Raw genomic sequence first — 13,451 nt, 5'->3', positions numbered from 1 at the left:
CAGCTTCCTGACAGCAGTCCTCTTGGGGCCAGCAGTGACACTCAGGCACGGGGACCCCACTGCCCATCCTGACGCTTAGGCATTCAAGTCCTCACTGCCCATCCTTGGGTGGACAGACAGCAGTGACACTCAGGCACGGGGTCCCACTGCCCATCCTTGGGTGGACAGACAGCAGTGACGCTCAGGCACGGGGTCCCACTGCCCATCCTGGGGTGGACAGACAGCAGTGACACTCAGGCACGGGGGGGGGGGGGGGCGCTGCCCACATGGAGACCTGAGTTTCCTGCAAGGCTCCTGGCTACAGCTGAGCAGCTGAAGAAGAAACCACCAAGTACGAGATTCTCTCTCCCTCTCTCTCCCTCCCCTCTGCCTTCAAATAATAAATATTTAAATTTTTAAAAAGTTGAAAACAGTGAAAGAAAACTGTTTTAAAGAAAACATTTAACTGGTAAAGAACATCGCTTTCAGGATGAAGACTAAATACTGTAACAATGCATAAGAAATATGAGATGGATATAAAATATAAAATTAATAACATAAAATATAAATTTTATAAGTCCACCCTTATAAGTTTTATAAAATATAAAATTAATAACTTAAGTTTTAAAAGGAGAGAGGGGCAGAGGGAGAGGAAGCGAAACTGCCCATTGGTGCCCGCTCCTTTGATCGGATCAGGTGCAAGCGCCACAGTGCAGCAGTCAAGTCTTCAACCTTCCCTAGCTCTCGCAAATCTGCTTTTCACAGAGCGAGCTAATGAGCCTCCAAAGCCAGCACTTGATCAGCTCCGCTCCGGCCTGAAGGTAACAGCTTTGGCTTATGCGCGTATTCATTAGTGCAATTGCTCTCACTTCATCACAAGTGAGGCTGATTTTCCATTTTCAAACGAGAGATAAAGTTTCTGTTTTTAGGTAAATTTACTCTAGTGAAAGAAAACATGAGAAAGTTAAAGAAAAGCACCTGATTGAAGAGTGCTGCTGGCAGGGTGTGCTTGCGGAAGAGATGATAAAATGAGGACGTGAGAGAGAAACAGAGAGAGAGCACGTTCCAAGTGCTTGGGCCCGGGTCAGGAGTGGCCACAAGTAGACAAGGGGAGGCGTTCACCCGCTGCTGCGACCACACACTTAGTTACGGCACACAGAGAGAAGGAAAGCTGCAAAGGACACTGATTCTCCCCCTTTGGGGGTGGTAAGATGCTTCCTTTTAAAATAGATTCACTACCCCCGTCCCCACACACACAAACAAAACAACTCCAAGCCTTTCAAGTGGGGAGGGGCTTCCCAGGTCTGTGCCTCTGAGAACCCCCCTGCAGGAAGCAGCTGGGACCCCAGACAGCCTGGAAGTGGGACAGCATGGAGGATACCATGGCAGGCTCATTGTGCACAGCGAGGGAGCAGGGGCCGAGGGCGCTCTGGCCCGCCTGCCTCCTGCCCTCCAGTCTCGGCCAACCCCAGCCAACAGGAGCCTCGGGAGCCGCAGGAAGCAGGACAGACAGCAAGGGCAATGACCTGAGGCTGACCATGCATGCTACATGCCACAGCAGCCAGAGTCTGGGCCCACCCACAGACACCACCGGTGCCAGGAGCCGGGAGCATACACCCATGCCCTCTCCCACTGCAGTGGGCTCAGAGCTGTGCAGGGTGGGCTCATGCCCTTTCCCCTTGTGCTGTGGGGAGAACTCACCTCCTCCCTCACTCACTGCTGGGGACTCATCAACCTCTCTTCCCAGTGAGAGGGTTGAAGGTTGGCCCCCAGAAGAAGCATCCACCTGGGATGGTGGGCATGGCCCTGTGGGAACAAAGGGTCTTTGGGCAGTTAAAGAAGAATCTGAGATCCTTCTTGGAATGGGGTGCCCCTAAATCCAATGACCAGGGTACTCATAGAGAGATGAGATGCAGAAGGCAAGACCACATGGCAATGGAGGCAGGGCCTGTGCGGAGCCACGGACGCCAAGCGCAAAACCAGTGGGCGAGGACCCAGGCCAAGAATTTGTTGTCTTCTAAAATGCCATCCAAGGGGACAGTCAGTGCGAGTGGAGCCAGGCTGTGGGCACATCCACAGGAGATGATTCATCCTGCCCTCCCTAAGGGGCCTGGCCCACTCCAGGGGATCCCTTACAAATGTTCAGATCCCCTGAAACACACCGGGTCCCAAGTACAGAGAACATGTAGCCACGGGGAACACACCAACGGCTCTGCTCCCCGACGGTTCTGCTCCCCTCCCGCACTCTGAAGCAAGCCCCTAGTGCACTGCAGGGGACTACCACCCGGACCTGCTTGGCAAGGACTGTGCTTCCAGACGGCTGGAGTACAGGCGCAGGTGTGTGCACCCAGAGAAGCTTCCAGCCAACTGCAGGCTGTGGCCATGGAATCCCATGACCCCACACGGACCCCTGGGCTTCCACAAGTGGGAGACAAGCTTGCTTTCCTCGGGGGCTGGGACGGGGAGCTCCCAGTCTGGCCCAATCCCTCAGGGAAGTGCTGTTTTTTCAGCTATTGCCACTGGTGCTGGGCACCCCTGCAAAGGAGACACAGTAGCACCTCTGTGCCACCTGACCGGGGACTTCTGGGGGAGCATGTCCAAGTGCAACTGCCAAGAAGAGGCACGGGCGGTCACGCAGCGCCCACGGCCTCTCCCATGCCAGGCCTCCCTCCTGCTTGATCCTGGGGCCACCTGTATTGTTGCTTACTTAGCATTCTTTTAAATCTGCTCATTGAGTTTAAACAATTGTATCTGAGAAGAAGCAAAATAAAATATGTGAAACAAAACGGAGAGAAGAAATGTCACTTTCTATGGCAAGAAGCAAACCTTAAAATAAGCACAGTAGGAACAACAGCCGCTGAATTCCAGGCTGACACTGGCACCTACTACTGAGGCTCCCGGCTCGGGGGTGGGAGGCTCTCGTTGTTGGAAATAAAAACCAAGCAACAGAGGAGGGGGCCCAGAAGAGGCTGGGGAGTGCCTGAGACCCCGCAGGAGTCCATGTCCCCTAAATTCTGCATGTGGAACCCAAGCGCTGAGGCTCAGGCTGGGTGTCACCTGAAAGCCTGTCCCCCTCTCCAGTGTCCTCATGATGTGACAGCAGCGGGGATGAGAGGAGGGGGTCTTTAAGACCACTTAAAGTCTTTTCAGAACATGGGAACTGGGGGGCGGGGGGCGAGCAGTTGAGGAGAACGGAAGGAAGAACTTACAGGGACTCGGAGGATGACTTCATTCACACTCTGGACTCCAGTCCCGTTGCCATGGAAACCCACACCCCAGCGAGGCAGACTTTTCCGCCTGGGCGTCGGCGTGGGATGTGTGCTCCTTGGGGACAGCCGCCACTGCCAGCCAGGGAGGAGGGCGCCTGTGCCGCAGCTGGCACCGTGTGCAAGTCCTGCTGAAGTTCTCGGATCTCTGCAGCTTCTCTGAGCAGATAGCAAAGAAGGGTCATGCTACTGCTTGACCACCAACCATCCACCCATGGACTCCAGAAACTTTGGTCCTTAGCACTGGACTGTCCCTCTGTCGTCACCTGTGGAGCCACCAAAGGCAGAGCAGGGGTCTGGGGAATGGCATGGTGGGCTAAGCCACCCCTAGAACCCTGGCTTCCCAGCTCACGCTCCAGCTGCTCCACTTCTGACCCAGCTCCCTGCTCATGCAGCTGGGAAAGCAGCAGAGGACGGCCTGAGTGCCTTGGCCTGCACCCTCACAGGACATCCAAAAGAAGTTCCCAGCCCCGGCTTCAGCTTGGCCAGCCCCAGCCACTGTGGCCATCAGGGCAGTGCATCAGAGGATGGAAGATCAGCCTCTCTCTCTCTCTCTCTTTCTCTCTCTCTCTCTCTCTCTCTCCCTCTCTCTCCTTTTCATACAAAGACACATTTTTTACAAACAAGGAGGGAGGCAGAGTGGTAGTGGATTCTGCAATACAGCACTTGTGACTCGTGTCGTCACGCACACCTGTTCCACTGCCCACAGGTCGGAGTCCAAGTCTCAGAGTTTCCCACAGAGAGCAGCAGTGAGTCGGACACTGCCTGGGCATGGGCAGATTTGCAAGGAGCTGCCTCAAACGCCACAGTGCACTGTGGGCAGTACAGTTCCTGGCAGAATTTGCATTACAGCAAAACTTACATACAAACAGCAAAGATAAAACCCTCCCATGGCTTGGTCTGCAGTTCTCCCGGTCAGGAGCTCAAGGACCTGCCCGGAGATGGAAATGGTGCATCTTATCTCACCAACCCCAGCCGCACACCGGTCCCGCCAGGTTACCAGACGGAAGCCGTGGCGTTTGGCCACAGTTGGGTCACCTCCCTATGCAGCTGGAAACGGCCGCTCCTCCTCACCTCTCAAGCCACAGCAATCTCCTTTTCCGTCCTCCTTAAGAAAACCACAGTTAGCCAGCGAGCACCGCGCAAGGGAGTCTGACTAACCCAAGACGGCCAAGGCCAGCAGGCGCGGCAAGCGCTCCGGCTTCAGCACACCTCATCTGCTGGAACCCACGCAGGAATCAGGTCCCCAAAGTGCCGTGTTCATAACGCCAAGACAGTGGAGCCTTAACCCGTGGTGCCTGGAGGTGGGGACGGCCAAGAGCAGGTCAAGAGGCTAGGCTCCCCATGCCGGAGCCCTGGGGGCTTCCTAGGCAGGCAGCGGGAAGGACCACACCGGCATGGGTGCACCCACTCCCACTGAGGTGCTCTCTGAGCAGCCAGTCCTCCTTCCAAAACCAGTAGCTGCAAGCGTTCCGTGACTGAGGGGGAAGTGAGAGGGAAGGAACGGGCCCGTGAGGAAGAGGAAGGCTTGGCTGCACCCTGAAGAAGGCCCACGGAGGGCTGGGAACCTCTGTTCTGCTGAGGATCATCTGGGTCTGTGGCATTATGTGCAAGCCACACAAAATTACCAACTACAGGGCCCGGTGCAACAGCCTAGTGGCTAAATCCTCACCTTGCAGCCACTGGGGTCCCATATGGGATCCAGTGCCCGAGGCCAGGACCCCCAGAATCTGCAGCAGGGAAAGGCACAGCTGCACTTCTCACCTGCCCTTCCACTTTGGGCCCACTGCACCGGGAACAGAGCAACTGCCACCTTAACCACTGCAAAATGAGCACTTAATTTCCACTTCTTTCCTCTGGGAGAAAAACATCTGACACGGATCCCAACATCCCAGCCACAAGCGCAGGCAGAGAGCTCCTCTGGTTCAACTCAACGGGGCGCAAGAGCTGGCGTCGATTTGACCCCACACTCGGAGAAGGAAACGCCAATCTGTTTCTCAGGTAAGCCAGCAGGTGCAGCAGCACTGCCTGGGGCGAAGAATGCATTGCTCAAGGCCAGGAGGGAGTGGCAAGCTTTCTGTGCCAGGGTTTCAAACGTAATTTAACCACAGGGATGCTTGGCGAGCCCTGCAGGAACACGGGCCCTGCCGTACCGCAGCCTCTGTCGGCAAGGTGCTCATGACCACAGAGGCCAACGCAAATTCAGTGACTAAGAACAGGCTGCCAAGCCAGCGGTCTGAATACAATTCATCAGGGACAAAGGGAGGTGAGTGCCAAGTTTCTTGCAAAGAGTTTTATTGGTCTAGACCACCTGGGATGGGAAGAACTATGAAAAATAGTACCAAACTTCAAAATGATTCTATAATGTATTACTTTCTTCTCTCCTAGTTCTAAAATAACTTTGTTTTCCTGAAATCCTCTGTCTGAATAATAATGTAACAGGTTCAATATAAATATCTGGGTCAGGATCCAGGGACCCGATCCACATGGGTAACCCAACATGACTATTTACCTGTCACCTCCTGTACTCCACGTAAGCAGAAAGTTAGAGTCGGGAGGCAGGGCTGGGACGCCCACCCAGGACTCCCGCACGGGAGACGGGCACCGCCAAATGCCACCTGCAGATGTTTATCCAGAGATGTAACAGCAGCTGTCCCTGCTCAGGTGGTCTAAATCCACAACTTTCAGCTAAGCACCTCATGCAGGTGACTATCGCCTGCTTCCACTTCCCAGTGTCAAGTTCTACACTCCAGCACTCAGCTGACGGGGACAGCGACACAGAGAGGGGATCAGGGCCTTCTGTGTCCCCCAGGGCCAGGACTCAACCCCAGGCAGTCTGGCTTCAGTTGCATGTTCAATACCTGACGGCACTGCCTGGGAACCCAGAAGCTTCTCTGTGTGAGCCAAATAAAAGCTGTCTTTTATCTACTGACTTAATTATTCGTTTAGCTATGAGAGAGAGAAATACATCTCCCATCTACTGGTTCACGCCTCAAACCCCTGCCATCGCCAGGGTAGGACCTGGCCAGAGCCAGGAACCACAGTTCCACCCAGGTCTCTGTGTGGGTGGCAGGGACCTCGAGTGCTTCAGCCGACACCTGCTGCCTTCCAGAGCCAGCAGCACAGTGGGACGAGAAGCAGAGATGAGCCGCACCCAGGTCCTCTGATGCGGGAGATCACCCCAACGCACGGCCCAGGTGAGAGCTGCTTTTAAAAAGATTTATTTGTTTAATTGCTTGAAACACAGAGTCTCAGAGGTAGACAGAGAAACATGAGCCTTCCACGTGCCAGTTCACTCTCCAAATAGCTACAAGAGCCAGGCCTGGGTCAGGCTGAAGCCAGGAGCCAAGAGCTCCTACATGGTGAAAGGGGCCAGGGCACCTACGTCATCACCCACTGCCCGCCAGCAGGGAGCCAGACAGGAACGAAGGAGCTGACATACAGGATGCCAAGTCACAAGCTGCTTCAGGCCGCACACTTGCCCTGGGAAATCGACTTCAGTAAGTCAGAGGTGGAGTTTCCCAGGGCCTCACTCTGCATCAGAAACATTATATTTGGAGGAAGAGAAATTCAGAATATTTCAAACTTCTCTGGCAGTGTGACAAAAGTCTAGCCAGCCCTGCCCAGCGACCAGGCCCTGGGCCCCCACAGTCCACTCTCAGCCCTGCACTGAAAAGCTCGTCAAGGCCTAGGGAGGGATTGCGCGCGGCTGGGTGCCAAAGGTGGAGCTGGTGGGAAGCCCACGCAGCGCAGCCCCTGCTCCGGCTAGCCCCTCCATGGCGTGCAGCGGAAATAGCAGGTGACGTGCAAAGACGGCCCCATCTGTCCCCTCTCAGTGCGTCCCCAGCTCTGAAATTGGGTCTCAGCAAGTCCCAGGCACATACACGCCTGGATCTCAGGCTGCAGCAATGCCTGAATGAAATGTGTCACATCGCGTTCACAAGACATGATTAAAATAGACAACCTCTCGTGTTGGGAAACACATTTTCCTGGGCCTTAGAAGTAGGAGTAAGAGTTTTTGCTGAACAGACAAATGGGCAGCAACCACGCCATGCCAGGCAGTAACACCCGCACCCGTCACGCCCACAACACCGGGGCTGAAGGTGTCCCAGCAGCAGTTGGCATCCCCGTGTTTGGCCTCCACTTCCAACCCTGGGCCAACCAAACCAAGCCACAGGCTCCCCTCATCTGCCACACAGGCATCTGCCACAAGACAACGCGCCTCCACTTGCCCGTGACCCCCAACAACCGCAGAGCACCCAAGATCAATCGCTCCACCTGCCGACAGGCTTCCCATGCCTCTGCAGCTCTGCCAAGTGCAAGTGGCAATGGCTAGCACCCTGAGTGTGGCAAGTCTTGCCTGGAGAGCCTCCACTGGGTCTCACTTGTCCCACCATGGCTGTGCCTTGTTCTCTGGGCATGAGACAAAGTGTGACAGATGATGCCGATGCTGGCCTGAGAGCTGTAACAGGAAGGTCTGTCCCCACCCTGGGCAAGCCCAGAAGAAGAGTCCCGAGTGGGGACTCACCCACACAGACCTATCTCGTGCTTGCCCATTGCACGGCCTCAGGTGGGAAAGCCCCGATCCTGCTGCAGCTCGGCCTCCACACATAGAAAATGGATGCGTGTGATGCTTAGCTGGGGTGGTGGCTGCGAGCATCCGACGACAGGGTTAACACAGAAACGCATGAGTGCACCAGTGACTTCTGAGTGTGACTTACAGGCATCAGGTGTCACACGCCCACACCTGCCCAAGCACATGATCATGGTCAGCAACGCTTACAGTGCACCTGGCGCCCCTACATCCCTTAAGGAAAAGCAATTATTTCACCAGTGACACAGCCTGGCCTGACCCTGTGGTCATCTGTGGCTCCACACACAGTGAAGCAGCCGGGGCTGTCAGTCTTCATGGCTGACACTTGGTACCCTCCTGCAGGCTGCACCCGCTTCTTCCTAAGTCAGACAGTCCCAGGACTCCCTTGGTAACGGAGCCAAGCGGGCCGGGTGAGGCAGAAGGAAGTAGTGGGGCCTGGGGGAGTGTGCACCCCCAGGGAAACATTCAGCCAGGTGCCACATCTCCAGACTGCAGAGAGATGGCGTGCAACATCTCCCATTGCTGGCGCCTGGCAGCTCCTCTCCACATTATTTAAAGAATGTCGTGTGGGCTAAACTCTGCCTTTCCAATGAAATATAAATTTTGGGGGTTTTTTTCCTGCACAGAAGCTAATCCGGAGCTGAAGTGAATTCTGGCCTTGACCTCAGCCTCAGGACCAGCAGGAACCCTCCCAGGATCAGTACCTGAGGGCCCGGGGTTCTGCCTGTGGGACCATGGGCAAGCTGCTGATCCTCCCTGCGGCTCGGCAAGGGGTCCCTGGAGAGCTCGTCTCAGGGTCGCATCTCCCGAGCACCTGGTGAGTTAATGCTGTAAAGAGCTTGTTGCGTGGGTAGAGCCTTTCTCAATCCTCAGAGTGTCAGCAGGTGCCATGTGCCGCCACCACCCCAAATGTACTTCCCACGCAGGGTCCGAGGCACCCCTGGCCAGCACACCAGCTGCCCTCACCTTTCTCTAACTACTTCTCATCCAGTAACACTCTTTCCTGGGCATGCCAGGTAAGTTAGCCATGTGTGCCAGCTTCCCTGGTAGACTGCTAGGCACCGTTTAAAACAATGTCCTCCATGGAGACAGAAAGCTCATGTGATGCTTCAGCTACTAATGCCTATCCTGGTGCAGGGGGGGTGAGCGGAGAACTGCTGCCATCAATTAGTAATGTCTATGAGGGGCACAGGGAGTGCTGGGGGCGGGGGGTGCTGGGGGCAGGAGTAGCCCTTTGCCCCTCTTGGCCTGTAGCCTTCACCTGGCTCTGTCTTACACTAAAAGAATCTCTGGGACCCTGCATGCTAGCCTAGCAACCAAAGTCCTCACCTTGAACATGCACCAGGATCCCATGTAGGCGCTGGTTCTAATTCCAGCAACCCACTTCCTATCCAGCTTCCTGTTTGTGGCCTGGGAAAGCAGTAGAAGATGGCCCAAAGCCTTGGGACCCTGCACCCGCATGGGAAACCCAGAAGAAGCTCCTGACTCCTGGCTTCGGATCAGCACAAGACCTAGTCATTACAGCATCTTGGGGAGTGAATCAGCGAACAGATCTTCCTCTCTGTCTCTCCTCCTCTCTATATATCTGACTTTCCAATAAAAATAAAATAAAATAAATCGTTTTTTTAAAGTTTATGAAAATTAAACAAAAAAAAAAAAGCAGCTCTGAGAGGTGGGAGATGCTGCCCTGGCCCTCAGCCCCACCCCATCCCTGATGGACGGTCCTCCCACCTCGCTAACCACTCTTGATTCTCACCAATAACCGCCTTGCGCACCCTCGGGCACCCTTAAGCGCCCGTCCTTTGATGTGGCTCCCTGACTTTCTCCTCCCAGTCAGCCTTGTCCTTCCCAATCGGGCCCACCTTGAACCGTCCCTGCCCAGTGCAGGCCGCAAGCTCCGAGTACATCCTCCCCTTCCCCAGCAGCGGCGGCCCCCACCAGCCCCGCCTCACTCCCCACAACCCACTGGTGACCCAGCCCAGGCCTCTTACCTCAGGGTGAATTGGTCTGCTGTAGAGCCGCCAGTCAGGGAGACCAGGAAGGTGGCCGTGTCCCCTTCGCGGACGAGGTTCAGCGGCACCGACAGCGCCAGGTTCTCGTCCAGGTTCAGCAGCGACCACTTGAGGTCATCCTGCGTCGGGTAGACCACCACGCTCCCGATCCTCTCCCGGGCAGGCGGCGCCGGTGGGGCGCCCTCGGAGCCTGCGTGGATGTTGTTTTCCCACTTGCCCTCCTCCTCCAGCGGGCACCGGCCCGTCTCGTCGGCTGCAAACAGTGAGAAGAAGAGTTCCATGGCCGTGCCTCCCAGCAGCGCCGGGATCTCCTCCTCGGGCTCCAGGTCCAGGCCCGAGCTGAACCACTCGGGCAGCAGCTCCAGCTCGGCCACGCACAGCCCCGGGGCCCCCTGCAGCCGGCAGCTGGCCGCCACCTCCCTGGTCTCCGGAAAGGCAAACATCTTGACGCAGGGCAGGTGGTCGCTGGGGTCTTCATCGCCCCAGGCCATGCCCGCCACGTAGAACAGTGTTTGCACCTTGGGTCTGTTGGAGTAGATGGAGCTGTCCAGGATGTGGGCACGCAGCCTCCAGTTGAAGGGGAAACTCCTCGCACCCCCGAAGGGAGTGGCGGGCACCAGGAGCTCCTGCGGGATGGGCTTGGCGGTCCAGAACGGGCCATAGCTGGCATTGAGCAGGGGCGGGCTCCTGGCTCGGTAGATGAAGAGCGGCTCCGCTCGGGCCTGCAGGCTGGCATTTCGCATGACGTCCTGGTTGGCTTCCTTGAGGAAGAAGGCCTGGTCCGCGTGCGAGATGCGCAGGCTTGTCGGCAAGTAGGCGGGCAGTGCGGAGAACCTCTGCAGGCTGTCCCCGGTCCCGCGGCCCTGCGTCCCTGCATGGGGAGCAAAGCAAAGCTGGCTGGGACCACGTTCTGCCAGGTCCGCATCTTTCCAACCACATAGGCCCCGCCCGTTCCCTGGCGAGCCACCCCCACGGGGGCGGGGGCAGCTTCCCACTACAGGGAGAACCCTGACAGGATGTGAACCTGTCCCAGTGCAGGATGGGCAGGAATCCCCACTACCACAGCCTCCTCCTGCTCACCACCCCACAGCAGCAGGGTGTCCCCCGCTCCCCACTGGCTGGCCAATCCTGGCCATGCATCCCTGCCACAAAAGCTGGGTCCACTGCGTGTACTTCTCTCCCACAGCTCCCAGTCACCAGAGAAATGAGGAGCTTCGAGTGGAGCTGCAGCTCAGCATCCTCTTCCCTCCAGACAGAGCCAGGTCATCCAGCACCAAGCCATGCTGGCACTCGGCCATGCCAGCACCAGGTCATCCTGGTACCGGGAAATGCTGGCACAAGGTCATCCTGATTCCAGGTCATCCCAGTACCAGGCCATCCAGGCAGGCACCAGGCCATGCCAGTACCTGGCTGGCACCAGGTCATGCCAAACCCAGGTTGTCCCAGTACAGGGTCATCCCGGTACCAGGCCATGCTGGTACAAGGTCATCCTGATTCCAGGTCATGCCAGCACCAGGTCATCCCGGTACCAGGCCATGCCGGTACAAGGTCATCCTGATTCCAGGTCATCCAGGCACCAGGCCATGCCAAACCCAGGTCGTCCCAGTACAGGGTCATCCTGGCAACAAGCCATGCTGGCACCACCTCTTGGGCTCAAGAGCGCTGCGTGCAGGAGGCAGACTCCAGGCCATGAGTCCTGGCTCAGCCACTTCCTCACGGAGCCTCGCCTCTGCGCCTCAGCTGGGCTCACACAAACTGGGAGGTGGAGACAGATCCTTCCCAACTGGGCTGCTGTAAGGATTCACCAGTTGCTAAGCATGAAGCCTGAGGGTGGGGCTGGTGCACACCCGTGCTCCGGGTGCAAGGAGCTGCTGTTGCGACCACATGACAGGCTGCCTGGCTACACACTGAACCACACGAGTTTTGTGGAAGAACAGGGGCTTTGGAAACTTTAGAGACCCTTAAGACATCATGAATTATAAGAAACTGTACCTGCCTCAAAAATGGCCTGAACCAAGGTAAAGCCCCTTGACCTGATACACACCAAGGCCAATGCTTGCGTATTCATGCTCGTGTGCTTAGAGCCCAACAGAGAAAGACGCTTGCTTTCCGCCCTCTAGGTCTGCACTCGCTCTTGTTGCAAGCACCACATGCTATTTTGTTGACCACAGAGCACCACACAGCCATGGCCACCTAGGTGTGAGCCTGGGGGCCTCTTGGCGTGTGCTTCTCTTGGATGAGAACACATGCAGAGGACCAGGAAGCCTTCCAACGAGTGCAGGCAGCCCACCAGGAGTAGGCCAGCACACCAGGCAGGGCTCAGCAGACAGCTCCTTGCACTCCTAGATCCCCAGGCTGCAGCCGGGAATCCCATAGTGGAATTCCACGGCCGCCACAATAGCGGCAGGAAAGGCCAAGGAATCCCACTACCTCGGCTCCACTCGGCAGCCACCACACACCCTGCCGATCACAGCTTCCCACCGACCCACAGGGTCTGGGGCCAGGAAAGGGCTTTTCTTGGGGTGCCTCCTTCCTACAACTGAGACAATACCACAGTCAGGAGAGTGTGGACATGACAGAGTCAACAATGGGAAAGCGGCATCCCTTCTCCAAGTCAGTGGCTTCTGCTGCTGCCCTCATAACCAGTGCCCCAGCAGATTACAAAGGTGCTCCCTCCAGGCTCCTCCCTCCAGTGCGTCCAGCACTGTGGCACGTCCTAGTACAGGGTCATCCACTGTGGTATACAAGACACCACTATTCAAGATCCAGGCAGCTTCTCCGCCAGGGACTGGAAGCCTCCGAGGAGGACACAGCGGGCAGTCACAAGCACTCGGGAAGTGGGAGCACCACAGCCGCAGAGTGACCCCCGGCCGGCCCCTCTGCAGGCAGGAATTTATCCTCCAGGAAGCAAGAAGGAAGGAGACGAACGTGCAGAGATGCGCTTCACGAGAATGATTTACAGTAGGGGCGTGCTGGAAGCAACCTAACATCCCATCATCGGGAAAATGATTAAATGAACGATTAAAGCTCCGCTGTGTGCATGATACTAAACTGTCATCAAAGCCACGATTCCAACAAATATGGAAATCACGAGAAAAGCACTTACATCACGCTAATTGAAAGCAAAGATATCAAAACTCTGCTGAGATGATCCCAGCCTGTTTACACGCACTGCGTGTTCCTGCTCATCAGCCTCCGGGTCTCTTCCTGCAGGCCCGCCGAGCCGGACAGGCCGTGGCTGAGGGGGCGGGGCTGGGAAGGAGCCACGGCAGCAGTCGGCCTCGCCCGCAGGGAAGCTTGGGCCAGTGCCACCACCAAGGGGCACACCATGCAGAAGCACCGTTCGGGACGACATGTCAATGAGCGGGTGGAGGTTGGTTGACTTAATTCTCTTCTCCAGACAAGGAGCTTAAATTCCAGGTGAATCTGCCCACAACTGGACTGGCACCCGAGCCACACCCAGCAGAGGTCACCTGGCATGGGTGTCCCAACTACGGCCAACAGGATCTGAAAGGGGGAGGTTGGAATTTTACCTTCTCATAGGACTTACGAGAAGCCCAAAGCCAAGTTTTATTTTTAATGCATTCACAGATGCAACAA

General features: G+C 56.5%; 1 protein-coding gene across 1 annotated transcript in view; it reads right to left on the bottom strand.

The window, feature by feature from the left end:
• Positions 1 to 11,324, bottom strand: part of TMEM132B (transmembrane protein 132B) — a 109,388-nt gene extending 98,064 nt beyond the window's left edge. The window contains exons 1-2 of the mRNA XM_040986861.1: positions 11,258 to 11,324; positions 9,831 to 10,722 (exon numbers count right to left, since the gene is read on the bottom strand). Coding sequence (XP_040842795.1) covers positions 9,831 to 10,722; positions 11,258 to 11,324 — 959 coding nt within the window. The remainder of the gene's footprint in view (positions 1 to 9,830; positions 10,723 to 11,257) is intronic.
• Between the last annotated feature and the right edge of the window lie 2,127 nt (positions 11,325 to 13,451).

Source organism: Ochotona curzoniae, unplaced genomic scaffold, assembly GCF_017591425.1.
Source record: "Ochotona curzoniae isolate NIBS_2020 unplaced genomic scaffold, NIBS_Ocur_1.0 contig_46, whole genome shotgun sequence".
In the NCBI taxonomy this organism is placed as follows: Eukaryota; Metazoa; Chordata; class Mammalia; order Lagomorpha; family Ochotonidae; genus Ochotona; species Ochotona curzoniae.
The sequence above is the reverse complement of the archived record's forward strand: the minus strand, read 5'-3'. Positions and strand labels throughout refer to the sequence as shown.